This window comes from Plecotus auritus (assembly GCF_963455305.1).
Source record: "Plecotus auritus genome assembly, chromosome: 6".
Taxonomy (NCBI): Eukaryota; Metazoa; Chordata; class Mammalia; order Chiroptera; family Vespertilionidae; genus Plecotus; species Plecotus auritus.
Window position 1 is genome coordinate 130991666 of NC_137773.1, and position 16296 is coordinate 131007961.

At 54.9% G+C, this 16296-nt stretch overlaps 1 protein-coding gene across 3 annotated transcripts in view; it reads left to right on the top strand.

Moving 5' to 3' along the window:
• The first annotated feature begins 2268 nt into the window (after window positions 1–2268).
• Window positions 2269–16296, top strand: part of FAM107A (family with sequence similarity 107 member A) — a 55859-nt gene continuing 41831 nt past the window's right edge. Inside the window, exon 1 of one of the 3 annotated variants that reach the window (XM_080676880.1) lies at window positions 2269–2756. In XM_080676880.1, the coding sequence (XP_080533006.1) occupies window positions 2733–2756 (24 nt within the window). In that variant the 5' untranslated portion in view covers window positions 2269–2732. Of the gene's footprint in view, window positions 2757–5801; window positions 5854–16296 lie in introns of those variants that run through there. The other 2 variants (XM_080676886.1, XM_080676884.1) reach the window with 2 other exon arrangements.

Consider the following 16296-nt stretch of genomic DNA (forward strand, 5'->3'; position numbering starts at 1 on the left):
GCACCCCCAATTTTTTTTTAAAGACAGAATCAAAACACCCACCATCACTGCTTTGGGTGAGGTGAGGAGGGAGTGTCTCTGAGAGATTTGGAACTCCTCTGCAAACCCCTCCCACATTTTTCAAGCTGGCTTCCTTCTACAAAGTTGTGGGTCAAGAAGGAGCAGTTGTTTCTCCCCATTTTGCAGATGGGGAAAAGGAGGCTCGGAGCTGTGCTTAGGCCACACAGTGAGACAGGCAGAGCTGGACCTGGAACACCTGGTCTGGACCCTTCACCACCAGCTCTGTGCCAGGCCCTAGACTAGGCTCCGAGACCACCACCCCATTTTTCCTGCCCACGGCGTCAGGTCCAGTGTTGCATTTCGGAAGCCCATCTCGCCAAGAGCCAGGCTTCAGACTTTCAGCCAACGGAGGCTCCCAGTCAACCAGGCTTTCCGTGCAGCTCGTAAGTCACATTTCAGCAGGACTCCCAAGGAGATGGAGGGTAATAAATAGGAAATCCCTTTTATCTCCTCCCACCCACCAAGAGCCAAGCTGGTGGATACTTTGGGGATGGCTGCCAAAGGAGCTTGATCTTCAGGTTGACTCGCGGCATTTTTACTGCTCTGGCTGACGGCCCGCTCAGTCATTGCCCTTTACTACTTGGGGAATGCTCTTCTTACTACAGGAAATCAGAGGCTGGGCCCCAGCCATGACTGGAACAGAAAGACAAGGAGCAGGGCACAGCAGCCGTGGGGCGGGACCCAGGAGGAGGGGCAGAAGGAAGGAGCCATGCTTTTGCTTGGCTGGAGGGGACACGGGTGTGGAGGGACACACAGCAACAACAATAACAACAGTTCTCATCATTGCTGTGCAGGGAGCACTGGCGATGAGTCGGGGCTGTGCTAGGCACTCTACATGCTTCGCCTGTTTTATGTAACCCTCCATCATTTTCCATCCATTCCACAGTGTTTACAGAGTGATGGCAATGTGCCAACCACTGTTCTAGACCCCGGGGTAACCTGAGGAACAAGTCAGACCAGGTCCCAGTCTTTGTAGAGCTGCCATTGCAGGTGGGGAGACAAACAGGAAACAGAGAAGATATTATTTCAGTTGCTGATAAATCTACGAAAACACAATAAACAGAAAGCCTGGGGAGCTGCTTTGCACTGGGGGTCAGGGAAAGCTTCTCTGAGGAGGTGACCATCGAGCCTGAAGCATAGAAAGGGAAGAATGATGCAATTTTCAAAAGATGGAGTCCCGGGAGAGAGACGGCAGAGAGAACCGCACGTGCAAAGGGCCTGCAGTGAGGGGCCAAGTGGTATGACCCAGGAACTATCAGGGAGAGGTGGTGGGAATGAGGTCCCAGGGCAAGCGACACGTGACAGATCCTGTGTGCACCAAGAACACCTGGTCACCCCTGGGGCACGGGCAGAGCCGGATCTGTGCCTGACCCTTGTCTCTACCACCAACGCCCATTCCGCAGTCCTCACAACCTCCCTGGGCCAGGCTCTGGGCCAGAAGGAAGGGAAGCACGACAAGTCTTCTCCCACCCGCCCAGCTCTTGGAAAAGTGTTGTGCTTAACGGCTGGTTACCTTGGACTTGCCTTGGGCAGCGGGTTTACCGTCACTGTTATTAACTGCATCATCTCAGCAGCACCTGACTTCTATGGGGTACTGCTGGTGTCCAGATGCTCTGTGCAGAGGTTTACATGAATTGCCTCATTTCATCCTCACAGCCCCGAGGGGTGGGGCCAACCTTATGCCTCTTTGGCCAAGAGGAAGGTTACAAAACAGAGAATGACATGATCTGATTTATGATCTAACAACACGATGGCTTCTGCTGCACACGCCCTCCCCTTCCAGCCCCCAGAGCAACGCTAAGCGGTATGATGATCTGACCCCACACACGGATGAAGAAAGAGAGGCTCACAGAGTTCAGTCGTGTGCCCTGGCCCACACAACAGTGAGAAACAGCTTCGGCCAATGGGTTTCCAGCCTTGATCTTGCCCCGTGTTGGCCAGAGAGAAGGAAGGGGCTGACGAGTGCGGAGGAGGGGACTTCCAGGGGGGACTCTGAGAACTTGTCCCCTGGCCTGGAATCTGGCCTCCAGATATTTCCCTGCCTGAGCTCCGCCGGCCACCCCAGCCCGCCCCGCCGGCCGCTGCCCTGAATGGAGCGCTCGGCACTCAGTGTCTGCCTGGGGCAGCCCGGCCACAAGTGATTTTCATCTATTATTAATGCGCTGTCTAGCCTGAGCCTTACATCCCCACGCAAGCCTCCCAGCCCGTGCCCCGGCGCCCCACGCAGCCTCCGCCGTCTGGGTGAGCAGTGCCCAGCCTGCAAGAAGGCCAAGTCCTGCCCGCCGGGCCGCCCAGATGTCACCCGCTGCCCCGAGCTGCCGGCTGCAGCATGAGAGGACTGCTTGCTTCTGCCCAACCCTGGCGGCCTCAGCTTCCTTCCTGAGAGAGAGGCAGGGGTCTGGTGTGAGGAGCCACAGAAGCCCCAGGAGGGCGTGTGGGCGCCTGGGGACACCAGGCCCTCTGTCAAGGCCAATCGCCCTGAGCCCTTCTGAGGAGCTGCAGGCCCTGGAGCAGCCGTGAGGCGTCTTTGTGCCTCAGAGCATGAGCCGCGAGAGGCCAGGGGGCCCTGGCCCAGGGAACCCCTCGGGCCCCAGCTCCTGAGCTCAGCACCAGCAGGAGGACCCCCAGCCTGGCCCCCGAGGCCCACCCAGGCCTGGTGCCCACTTCGTGCCATGGGAGCAACTCAGGGGAAGAAGGTAGGAGCCCTGAGGGTCCTTTGGGTCCCTGGACACAGGAAGGGAGACCAGGTCTGCCAGGTGGGAGCCTCACACCCCACCTGCCAGCTCCTCGGAGCCTCAGCCAGGCACTGCCCACCCGCCCCCTCCCTGAGCTCACAGCCAAGATTTGCATGTAGAAACCTGGCTGGGGCTCGGCAAGGCCGGTGACTGGCCTTTCCATCGCTGGGACTGACCTGGGGGCTGCCAGATCCCTCAGCACCCCGCTCTTACACACGGGGCTCTACCTCCCTGCACACGGGTGCTGCCCCCGCCACCCCCCGCCCCGCCATGTCCCAGGGCCTGTTGGTACTGGTGAATGCGGGGCAAGATAAAAAGTAGGATCATTATCGTCAAGTTGGCTAACCGGTTGTTACCAGATATAGGGCCGTGGGCAAGTTTTCTGTAATTCACTTCCTCCTCTGTAAGATGGGGAAATAGTAGTCATTATCTCAGAGGCTCGCAGAGAGAATTAAATGAATTAAAATATGTGAAGTGTCGGAAACCGTGCCTGGCATGGAGTGGGCTAAGTGTACACTGTGCTCTGTTGTTGTTAGAATGCTCTTGAGCTCATTACCCGGCACCTTTAAAGCTGGGCTCTCCGCGCGGGTCTGTGGCAAGCACAGCCAGTGCTGTGGTTATGAGAATGTGGGGCGTAGATGCCCGGGGCCAGCACTAGAGATGGGTGTGGGAGGGGCTGACCCAGACCTCCGGGGTCAGCTCTCCAGGGATTCCCATTCCTGCTCACAGCTCACAGGGGCCCCAGTGGTGTGTGGAAGGAGGGCGGGGGCGGGGGGGCGCGGGCGGGGGGGCGCGGGCAGGCTGCCCTGATCCCAGCTCCTCTACCCACCTGCTGTGGTGAGGAACTGAACCCTCTGGATCAGCTCTAGGGTATAAGAGGGGCTGGTCCCATCTCCTGGGAGACTCAATGAGATGGTGTCTGACACTCCAAGGGCCCTAGTGAACAGGGCTCTCTCTTCAAACAACCCATGACGACCTAGTACATTAAAGTTGGGGAACAGTGGAGGGAGTGAGGAGCAGGAGGTGAAGAAATGGGGGAGGCCCTGTGCTTCTTGAGTCCAAACTTTCTGCCAACCCAGTGCATCCCACGTTTTTTCAAACTTAAAGTAAAACGTATCAAGGACCCCATGGAGGAAGGTCTCTGGACCTCAGTTTCCCCATTTGCAAAATGAGGGTGGTGGCCAGATAACAGCCAGGGGCCACCTAGTGCTGTCTCTGCTCCTGCTTCCTCAGCAGCCCCCAATGTCACTTTCCTAAAAGCTTAATGTCCTGGGACTTACTCCTGGCCTCACAATGCCCACTCCTGCCTACAGGGGCCAGTGTGGGGCACTCAGCCCCACCGGAGTCCCGGAGCCATCTTCCCAGCCAAGTCCCAGCCCTGGCCCCAACCAATCCACTCTTCCTGCTCTCCCTCTCCACCGAGGGAATGAGCTCAGTCTCCAGATCCTAGCTCTGCTGAACGTGAATGTGGGGAGAAGGTCACCTTGGAGACCAGCTTCCTGGGCCTAGAAAAGACCCTAAGAAGGTCTAACCCAGGAATAGCAAAATGTGTCTCATGTACTGCCTCTCCCACTTCCCTCACCATGGCAGACATCACAAATCAATCCCGGTACCCTTTCCCACTAAGTCTAGACAAGCCTCAGAAACCCTCCCAACACAGCATCCCAAAACTCCCCCCCAGTCAGTCAGAACTAGCCCCCGGGCTGAGAGCCATGCCTACCCTGGCCCGCCCCCTGCATTCAGGGAGAAGCCCTCCCAGGGGGAAGCAGGGCACTGTGATTGAGAACATGGGCTAAACCTAGCTGGTTTGGCTCAATGGATGGAGCATTGGCTGTGGATTGAAGGGTCCCAGGTCCGATTCCAGTCAAGAGCATGTACTTCGGTTGCAGGTTCCCCAGCCCTGGGTCACAGGAGGCAACCAATCGATATGTCTCTCTATCTCTCCCTCTCCCTTTTCTCTAAAAATCAATGGAAAAATATCCTCAGGTGAAGAATAACAACAACAACAAAAGAACATGGGCTTAGGGTCAGACAGGCCCTACTCAGTTCCTCCACATCCTCTGTGACCTTGGACAGATTGCTGCACCTCTCTGAACCTCAGCTTCTGCCTCAATAAGCTAAAGATAATAATCCTCATCAGCATGTTGTCAAACCTAAATGACATCGTGCCTGGAACAAAACTGGCGCCCAGTCAATGTTATCTTTTCCTGAATGTGATCCTCTCACAGCTGCATCCTCCTCTGAGCTCACCACTGCTCCTTTGGGCTGTGAAGGTATCAATATCACCCCAATGGCAGATGGAAAAGCTGGTCAGTGGTGGAGCCAATGCAGAGAAGAGCTGTGGGCAAGTCCAGGCCAGGCCCCCTCAGCTCCCCACCCGTGGACCACCCCACCCAACCCCCCATCTCTCTCTGGATTTCTGGAGGCAGCAGCTGGGTATGTCTGTGACAGGCCTGGCTGTGTGGAACAAAATGCCCAGCACCCAACCACTTATTCTCCCGCTCGCTTGTCCTATAATGTTCACTCTACTGTCCTCAGACCCCTTCCCACAGAGTCATAAAATAAAAGCTCTGGAAAACCCTTGGTGATATGGTCCAATCCCCTCCCCATTATACAGATGGGAAGACTGAGGCCCAGGGAGAGGAAGGACTTGCCCAGGGCCGTGCAGCCTGGGCCAGGGCATTTCCACAATGCTTGGCAGCTCCAGGCCAAACTGCAGAAGCACACGGGAAGGCAGTGGTCTCCTTCCTCAGCATCATGAAGGGCAGAACCAAGCTGGCCGTGGAGATGACCCGTGTCCACCAAGGCACTCTCTCCTGGTACATCACTCTGTCTGCCAAATCCTCATTTGCTCCCACACCACCCTCCCACAGAAAAACAAAACACTGAGTACGTGCCACCCTGTGCTGAGAGCTGGGCCAAGGGTGGAGAAGCAAGGTCCCTGCCCTCTCAGCCTTCCCTATTGGTTGGAGAGACTGAACATAAGCAAATAATGATAGTCATAGTGGAGACAGGGGTGGCTGGCCAGACGAGCAGGGACTGCGTGTGAGGACTCCAGGTAGGAGAAGGCTGTGGAAACCCCATAACTCAGATATTTGCTTAGGATGTTGCCCACTATGAGGAAAGGAAACCCCAGCTCCAGCTATCTTAAACAATAAGGGAATGTACTGCGTTCTCTAACTGGACATCCAATGGCTCAATAATGTCTCCAGGACTTTCCCCAGAAGCCCCCAGCCAAGGTTCTCTTGAATTTCCTTGGCTCAAATTAAGTCATGCTCTCATTCCTGACTTGTCCCCTGGGGCCACTGGCTTTGCCTGGAACCCTGAACCTGTCGATGGCAAAGGATGGAAGTGGGACCGTGGGACCGTGGGACCAGAGCCCCCCTTGAAGCTGGAGATCAAATCCCCAATGGCAGGGCTGCTGTTCAATGGGAGGGGTAGGCTGGATGCTGGACTTTTAACCATAATGTCCCACCCTGGGGGAGAGGGGGTCGTGCCTCTGACCAAGGTGCGTACAGAGGGAATGGAGAGAACTTGAGAAGTTTGAGGGTGTGGCAGAAAGGGTAGTAGGCCAGAAATCAAAACACAGACATTGTTGCTTCTATTCATCCTGTTAACTTCCCTTGGATGTGGCATTTTTTAATCTGCAAAGTGGTACCCTGACCACTATCATGATTTTTGCAAGAATCAAATGAAGATATTTCCCATACATGGAAACAATGTCTCTGTTTGGAATATTCCTGAAGCTGCAAACATTGGCCAGCTGGTCACGTGTGGATACTAGAGAGAAGAGTGCAGGCAGCATGTCCTAGATAAAGCCTGTTTTGAGCTCTTGCCTTGCACAGCGGGGCCACAGCTCCTTGGGCAGCAATGGGCCTAGGAAAAGCAGCTCCTCTGGGCCTCAGACACCAGCGGAACATCCAGAGACCACAGGGTCTGGGTGCTGCGTCCCCAGCCCCATCAGCAGCCAGGGTCTCCCCCAGGGAGCGGACATGCCCACAAGCTTCCATAGGCTCTTCCTACCTAAGTTCAGCACCCCAGACCATTATCTTAATTCCAGCCTTAAGGAGGTTGATACTAAATAATACCCTGACGCTAGCTTTTGCACTAATTCTCTGATTGGATCTTCCAACTGCTCTTGGAGGTGGGTGCTTTTACTACCCAAACAACCCGAGGCCTAGAGAGAATAGTCAAGAGGCCCAGGCCACGCAGCCGGTGTGCAGTCTAAAGAGCCCGACCTCTTAGCTAGTGGGCTTCAGCGCGGCGCTCGTGAAAGTGGGCTCTTGCGCAGGCAGAACAGTGTGCAAGTCCCACCTGGCACCCCTATTGGGGCACCTTGCTTAGCCTCTCTGAGCTCCGTCTCCCCTGTCAAGTGGATGACTTCACCTTCCACACTAGGTCGAGGTGAGGTGCCTGTCGCACAGCAGGGGCTCAGGGAACTGTGGGGGAGACTCAGTGCTGCTCTAGACACTCAAGGTGGCCTTTCAGCAGCAAGGGGGCTGGCTGGGCCCCCAAATGCAGCTGTCTCATCTCCCTGAACCAACCCTGTGTTCTGCCTGCTGATGTCTGTCAAAACGTCATCGCTTTGCATCCGTCTTCATTAGCAGGAAGTTTCCCTGGCTGAAACAGACGGGAAGGAGTGCGGGCGATGTGGCCGAGGTGATGAATGGCCTGGCGAGGGTGCTTGTCCTCGCAGAGCCCAGGAGGCACACAAAGGGCTGGGCCCTGCGGGCTCTCCGCACAATGATCCCCGATGATGGATGGCTCCCGCTGGCTGGCACCCAGCTCAGTGGGGCGTGAGGACCTCGTTAGGAGGCTCTCCCTGTCCGTGCCCCACCGTGGACCCAACCCTGCCCACCCCCTCAGACTGCTTCTCTAAGGGGAGCTGGGGCCAAGCACCCCACTCCTCAGCTGGGTTCCCAAAGGGCCCTGAATGGGAGGCTTGGGGACAAGAGAAAGTTGTCAGGACTGCCCTCACCCCCAACAAAAGCAGAGCTCAGGCCCCTCACTGAGCCCTGTCTCCCCAGGTCACTCAGCCTGCCAGTCTTTACTCACACCAGGTGCCACTAGACTCCCCCCCACCCCACCCCCCACACACACACGCCTACCCACAGTCCCAGGCCCGGTGCCCGCCCACCTGCTCTTGTATGTGTTCCTGGACCAGGTGTGTCCTGGGTTCTGACCGCACAGCTGACAGATATTCCATCACAAGGTGTGAGGGATGGGGGGGGGGGGGGTCTCAGCTAATGAGCACCCCCCTTGGCAGCCACTAAGCCAGGTGTTTTCACCTGCTTTCCCTGCAGGCACCCCAGCGAGGTAGAGGCTGCCACGCCCACATCATGGCTGAGCCCTCTGCCCTTCCTGCCTGCTCTGGGCCTCAGGGCAGAGGCCTCACCCCACCTGGCACTGAGCTCCACACTCCACCTACTTTCCTCATACCATCCTCACAGAGGCCCCAGGAGGAGGCTGCTGTTCTCATCCCCATTTTATAGACCAGGTCACTGAGGCTCAGCGGTCCCCAGTGAGGAAGTGGCCGAGTTGAGGCTGCACTGACGTCCACCCGGCCAGTGGGCACTCCCACAGGCAGGCACATTGCATCCTTATCCCTGATCCCCCACCACCTCCACCCCATTCCACAGCAGAGGAAGCTGAGACCCTCACGTCAGGCTCAGGGTTCCTGGGAAGCAGGCGGGCCAGGGCGGAGGCCTGGTGTGGGCTGAGCTCTGCATTCACTCCCTGGGTGTCCATGCCCCGGCTTCTCATCTGCAAATGGGGGTGAAAAGAGCACCGACATTGGCATTATGGTGTCAGGCTTAAGTGAGGAAGTGCCCGAAGCACCTGGACACATTCCTCTCTCTCTGGGTCTCGGTTTCCCCATATGGGAACTGAGGGGTTCGGGTAAATGATTCCCAGCTGTGGTAAAGGTGACAAACGGCAGTTAATTTGGGGAGGGGGCGGGCCCCTTTCCAGACCTCGCAGCTGGGGGCAGAGATGGAGTTCAGGGCACGGACCTTGTCCCTTTGTCCTTAGCAGGACTCAGTGCAGAACAAAAATACGGGGCCCCTTGTTCAAAAGTTATTACGAATCATAAGACAGCGACAACAGGGATTACTCCAAGCACAAGATCCTTCTGAGTGCATTTGCGACGGCAGGGGTCCCAGGCCCCGGTCATTAGTGCCAGCCAGGGGCATGGGTGTGGGGCCACGTTCCTGGGATCTGGGATGAGGCACACGTACACATGGGAGCCTGGTGAGCCTGGCTTTCCAAACCCCGGACTTGGCCACTCAGTCCCAGGCTCCCCTTTTTCTCCATCTGGTCACCCCCTGGATCAGAGACCCCTGGATGTTTTCCTCCAGTGCCTGAGCCAATCGGTGGACACTGTCTTTCCCTTCACTGTGAACTGTCCCCCCACCTCATTCACCGCCCTCAGAACTGGCCAGAAACCCTGGGAGAAGTTGGTGTTGAAATGTCTTCCCTGGGGAAGCCAGGGACAGGGGTGGGGTTGGAGAGCTGCAGGGGTGCAGGCAGCAGCTGAAAGGGCATCTGAGGGCAGGCAGGGTGGCCTTTGGAGGCAGGAAAAGACAGTTCTCCTGTCCCCGAGGCCACCCGGTGGGCTTTCCTTCTCCTCCGCCCTTGGCCTCCCCGAGGTTGGTCCAGGAGTTGGGTGCCCTGGGCTGCCTCGAGCAGGTGGACAGCTCGGGCCCTGCAAAAAGCAGTGGCGGAGGGTTAGTGGGGTGGAAGTCCAGGGCACCTCCACCGGGGGAGCCTTGGAGCAGGTGCTGGCCAGGTCTGCCCAGAGAAAGGAAGGTCGCTTTGTAAGTAGACAATGGCACCACTTACTCCCTGCAATCGTCTCTTCCAAAAAAACTTCTCCTCTCCATCCTTATGGCTGGAAGCCTGGCTTGGGAGGAAAAGAAATCAAAGGAGGAAAAAGAAGACAGAGGCTGGCTCAGCTGACACCTCTAGGAAACCTTCCCTGAGTGGATCTCAAATATCTACACGGGGGGAGGGGCTTAGGGCAGGGGAGAGGGGACAAGCTGGTCTCAGAGGTGCCTTTGCAGAACTGGACTCAGGTTTCACTAGGCCTGCAGATTACCAGGGCAGCTGGGAAGAGGCGGAGAGATTAGAAGCCATAAGGCTTCCTCAGGGACCCCAGGGCACCACCACTCGCCCTGAGTTCCCCAGACCAGGGCAAATCCCATTATGATCTCAATAATATCCATCACTCTGACCACAGTTGTAATTTCGCGTGTAATTCTGTGATGTATCCATGAGGGGAGAGACACTGCATTTGCCTTTTGGCTCACCATTGTGTCCCTGGTACCCAGCACATAATAGGTGCTCAATAAGTTCAGGAAGGAGAGGAAGGAGAAAGGCAGGCTGGATCCCCTGGAAGTAACACAGGGTGGAGTTAAAGACCAAGCTCGTGCAAGGGCCCCCACAGGGCCTCAGGCTGGGGGAAGGGTGTCCTTTATCCCACACGCCCCCTCCTTGCCTTCCAATAGCTTTCAGGCTTTGACCCAAATTCCCACCTGCCGACCACACACACGCACACACACCCCACACACACATACATGCACACATACACACACGCACGCACACATGCACGCACACACACTTTTCACCTGTACAACTTCCTGGCCAAATGCAAAGTCCTCATTGATTGTTCATTATTCATTCCACCAGCACAGACTGGGCACCTACTGGGTCCCAGGGTCCCAGGCACCAGAGACCAACCCCAGGTCCTGTCCTCAGTGCACAGCCCATCAGTAGAGAAAGAAGTCTCTGGTGATGACAGGGCAGGTGCCAGGTGCTCTCATGAGGGAAACACAGAGGACCCAGGGCACAGAACGGGGACCTCCAAGGGAGAAGAGCAATCAGGGGAGCTCTCGGATGCCCACGCTGTGATCTGAAGAATAAAGAGGGTTAACAGGCCGGGGGGGTGTGGTGGGGGGCGGTGCTGGGAGCAGCTTCCGGGGCCACACCAGCATGTCGGAGGTCTGCGGGGCATGGCCCGTCCCAGGAACTGAGGGAACCTCTTGGTTTGCCAGCTCCTCTTCCTCATTCCCGGTTCTGGGGTAGGGACTGCTGTGGGGCTGGTTCAAGTGGGGCTGTAACTCCCCTTTCCCCCAGCTACCCCCCTGCTGGCCCTGCCACCGCACCCCCAACCCCAACTGTGCTTCTGCCTCAGTCTCTTGATCATGAACTTTTGTTTTCTCTCCTTCCTTTTGCTCAATTATTCAAAGTGGAGGTGAGAGAAAGAGAGGGACTGAGAGGGAGAAGGAGACAGAGATAAAGACAGGAAGAGCGGTCCCCTGAGAGCAGACGGAGGAAGCCCCAAATCTGTCCTCCTGACCTCACCTTCCGTGCCCACCTCGTCCCGTTTTCTACTCCCAGATGTTTTAAGGCCTCCAGGTAAGAAAGGGGAGGAGCCAAGAGGGCCGACTCAACCCCCCTCAGGCCCAGGGCCACATCTCCTTCCTGGATGGGAGAGAAAAGGACATTTCTTTCATTCTTTTTCATTGCCCCATGCACGACCTCCTAGTGCAGGCCTCTCTGCCCACTGACATGAAAGTCTTTGCCTCAGGGGTCCTTAGTGACCCCCGGCGAGACCATCGACCTCCCTGGGCTCCAAGTTTCCACCCCCACCTCCACCCCCCATCAGGCTTGGCAGCTGTGCTACACCATGGGTGAGAGGTAAATGAGTCAGGGAGAAAGGAAATGGGAAACCCTCACCCCCAAAAGATGTAGGGCACGTGCAATGTCCTTAGCCCCTCTCAGCAGCCTGGCCCAGGTTGTCTTCCCCACTTCACAGTTGTAATGGAGTCGGGAGAGATCTCTGAGTTAATGCAAGGTGGCCTTCAGATTCCTCCTCCCCCGCCCCCCACACCGAGGGCTGCAGAGACCTCACACAGCACAGCCCAGCCTTGGCCTACACCCACAAGAGGGACTGAAACCTCTCAAAAGGTTCAGAAGCTTAAGCAGCCACAATTCTGCTCAGGCTTCTATCCTCATCTGTGAAATGGGTACTTCTTAAAGATAAAAATAAGAATGCCTTCCTGCCTAGCTAATATAGCTCAATGGTTGAGCATTCACCCATGAACCAAGAGGTCCCAGGTTTGATTTCCTAGTCAGGGAACACGCCTGGATCTCGGGCTCTATCCCCAGTAGGGGACATGCAGGAGGTGGCTGATCGCTGTTTCTCTTTCATCCAATTTCTATTTCTCTATCCCTCTCTCTCTCTCTAAAATCAATTTTTAAAAAACATTTAAAAAAATAAGAAGAATGCTTTCCAATAACTGAACTCCCACAGAAACCTCACCACAAACCCAGCTTCAGAGGTATGAGGTCCCCGTTCTCCAATGCAAAAACCCAGACAGAGAGGCTGAGTTCACTGCTCAAGGTCACAGTCAGCGAGGACCAGGGCTGGGGCTGGAGCCCATATACATCTGGCTCCTCAGCCCACATTCTCAGTGACTTGTTTTTCAAATGACAGGCTGAAACTGTGCATCTCAAGCCAGAATAAATCTCTACCTTGCTGGGTCGAGTCACTAGCCCGTGGTGGCTCCAGTCCCGCTGGGAGCAGCACTGGAGAAGGGACATAAAGTTCAGTCGAATTTAATTTCCATCGTGAAAGGGCTTGGAGGTGGGGCAGGAGGGGCCAAATCCAAAGCCGGCTTTTGAGGAGGCAGAAACCCAAAAACACTCTCACTGGGCCCCAGGGATCTGCTTTCAGAACACTGTGTCTCCTAGGCCTGTGAACAGGGCCTTTGTTAGTGAGAGATCGGATCTCAGGGCCCAGGGCGGAGAGAAAGGGCCAGGAGCTGGGACTTTGCTTTGTGATCTAAAAATCCAAGAGGAGGCCAAAAAAATCAGCAGGCCTGTCCAGGGAAGCTGGGAGGGCCTGGCTTGGTCTCAAGGAAACACAGGATGAGGCCTGGGATGTCCCATAGGGGTGTCACAAAGAGAACCTTAGAAACTCGGGCAGAAGCTGGGTGGTGATGCTGTTCTGAGGGGCCACCAGGGCCTTGTCCTGATGCGCCCGAGCTCTGGGGAACATACAGTGCGGCATGTTCATGGCAAATGCACGATGTGGCAAAAGCACCCCTGGTGGATCTTTCCTGTGCCTCCCCGGAACGGGCTCCCTCGGGTCTCAGCTCAGAGAGGCCTCCTGACCCCTCCAGCTAAAGAAACTCCATCCCGGTCCCTAGTCCTGGACTGGCTTTTCCGAGCTGGCTGCCATTTGGTTTTTCCTTTAACTGTTTCACATCTGGTTTTCCCAACCAGCATTCCGCTCCGTGAGGGCGGGGCCCTGCCTGTCGCTCACGCTGGGTGCTCAGAGCCCAGCACAGGGCGGACACATAACAGGCATGAGTGAACCCATAGCTGCCAGACAGGGAACTCACTCCTCCATTCCACAGATATGCCCTGAACATCCACTTGGGAGCCAGATGCTGCCCCGGGCCTGGGGCACAGAGGGCAGCCCAGCCCCAGGGCCACTCAGCTGTCAGTCTGCTCAGGGAGCCAGACGGCACGGCCGCCATGAATGGCCGGCAGGTGGGGATTAGGAGAGGTGCCTTCCTCACAGGCCTCCCCGTCAGCTCCCGGGAATCGTAAGATCACATGGCATTCTCCACCATCACTACGGTTGGATGCCAGCGTGGAGATCCCCCAAGGACCAGCTGCCCGCTTCCTGGTGCCACAGAATGCTCCTGCCCAGGAGCCTTCTACCGTCAACAGCCCTGGGGCAGAGGAAGAAAAAGCAGGATCTCAAACTCATGGCCGATGTCGTTTCTGCCAACCAGCAGGCTGGGGACTTGACTGTCCCTTGGCATCCCTGAGAAGAGCAAGTCTGACCCCTGGCTCGCCCGTCACAGCCTCCAGGCCTGCTCAGGGCCGTGCCGTCCAGGCAGCCTCCATTGTGGGCAAGCACACGCTGTAAATCCCAAGGCCTGCGAGTTCCTTCAGGCAGGATTCTCCCGGGAGCCGGCTTCAGCCCTGGCCCCTCGGACGCCCCACTGAGGTCACACCTGAAGTTAGTTCTTGTCTTTCTTCCAAAATCCCCACTTGGGTCCTTTCACATAATCGGGTCCAGGCTTTCCTGGAGAAAGAGTAGAGCATACGCTGGTCCTCGCGTAAGATCTGTCACATTCTTCCTCAAAGATGATTTGTGGATAGATAAACAAATTTGTGTTATAATTATTAAATTCTTTAAATCATTTGAACTAAATATTAGTTACAAAAGACTACTTGGAAAATATGCATATTTAGAGTCTGATGAAGCATGGCCAACAAACACCCAGGATCTGACCACTTAGCTAAAGAAAAAAGCCCCTGAGCATCACCTGGGAGGAGCCTGGGGCCTGCCCACGCCTCCCCTCTCCTCCCTCTCAGAGGCCACCTTCCCTCCTGTCCTGGGCACAAAGCCCTATAGTGTTGAGATTCCACCTCTGCATAAATGGGAGTGGGATGTGGCATCTGCAATTGTCTTTCTCCATTTGCCATGTGTTCCTGAGGGTCATGCACGGTGCTGTGTGTATCTGAAAGGTGTGTGCAAGGTCAGATAGTGTCTCACTGTACAAATGTGCCGCGACCACCTAGCCACACTACTGCTGGGGCCACTCGGTCGTTCCCCGAACGTCATCGTGAAAATGTTGCAGCGGGCTTCCCTGTGCGTGTCTCAGAGTGTCTACGTGTCTCCCAGGTGTGGACCAGGATGTGGGGCTGCTGGGTCAGAGGGCACATACATTCTCACCTGTCAGGATGCCAGACGTTACCTCTACCTCAGGGTCGGCACGGGGCCTGGGATTAAATCAACCTAAGGCAGATTAACAGGAAAAAGGCTTACACAGTTTTTCTTACGTGGGAGTCCCCATAGGAGAACGACACCCCCACAGTGAAGAGATCCGAGTTATTATACACCAGGTTGAACAAAAAAATAGCAACTGAGGAAAAGTAACTGAAATACCATCCTTCGCACCTTTGCTAGAAAAAGCCAAACTGGTGATAACAAATCACCTCCCACCACACTGTCTGTATTCAGCTGCCCTGCCCCACATTCTTAGCAACATTTTCTATTTTCAAACATCTTCACTTTTGTAAAGCTCATAGACGTACATTGGTATCTCATTATGGTTTTGCTTTCTTTTTTGAAAATGGCAAACTTGGTTTAAAAGATATATTTAGAAGCCTATATATTTCTCAAGCATGCACAGAGCATGTACAAATACTCCACATGCTAGGTTCCAAACTAAGTCCAGGTACCAAAGAATCAGACACATCATTGTGTGTCAACAGCATGATTAAAGACAATAACACAAGTAAAAAAGAAACTGAAATATGTTTGGAATATATAACACTTGTAAATTGACCAAAGAAAATATTCAAGACGATATTTAGACCTGAATGATAATAAAAATACCATAAATTGAAATGTGTGGGATGCAGCTAAAATGACATTTAAGGGAAAGTTTATAGCCTTAAACGCAGATAGAAAAGAAGGCTGGGATTTAATGAGCTAAATGTCAAAGTTAAGAAGTTGGTCAAAGAACAATAGAATCAATCCAAAGAATACAGAAGGAAAAAACAGAGCAAAAACTAAAGAAGTGGAAAACAAATGTATAATAAAATCAATATGGCCAAAAGTTGGTTCCCTCTAAAAGATAGTAGAGAATGATGTGGCAGACTTTATGCCTGTAAAATTTTAACTTTTGTAAATTACAGGCCAACCCACCCATGGACATTGATGCAAAAAATCCCCAGCAGGACTGCAAAAGCCCGCCCAGGACCTGGTGGCACGGGGACTGGTTTTAGCCCTGTCACCTCCCTGCGCGTCTGCTCTGGGCCCGAGCAGCGGAGGGGTTCACGGCTCCCTCTCCTCTGGATCCTGCCACTCCAGAGTGGCCCAGAGTCCATGAAAAGTTCCAGCGGCAGTTTTTCCAGGGATGTCTCAGCCAGGCTCAGCCAGGTGGACACTGGAGAGGGAGGGTGACTTCGCTGGCCCAGTCTGCAGCACTCCTCTGGCCCTGGCCCGCTCTGCCCCAGCCAGGAGCCTCCGGCCGCAGAGCCCGGGCTGCCTCCCCAGGGCCACAGGCTGCAGGGAATCATGGTGTCTATAGGAGCTGAGCCAGAAGGGACTGGCCATAAGGACTGAAGCTTCCTGCCATCTGCCTCCTGCCTGGCAAAGGCTCCACCATCCCAGGGCAAGGACTTGGCAACTGTGGAGGCTGAGCACCTTAGGAGGGATGGGGAGGGTCAGAGAGCAATATAGATGATATTTAGACCTGAATGATAATAAAAATACCATAAATTGAAATGTGTGGGATGCAGCTAAAATGACATTTAAGGGAAAGTTTATAGCCTTAAACGCAGATAGAAAAGAAGGCTGGGATTTAATGAGCTAAATGTCAAAGTTAAGAAGTTGGTCAAAGAACAATAGAATCAATCCAAAGAATACAGAAGGAAAAAACAGAGCAAAAACTAAAGAAGTGGAAAACAAATG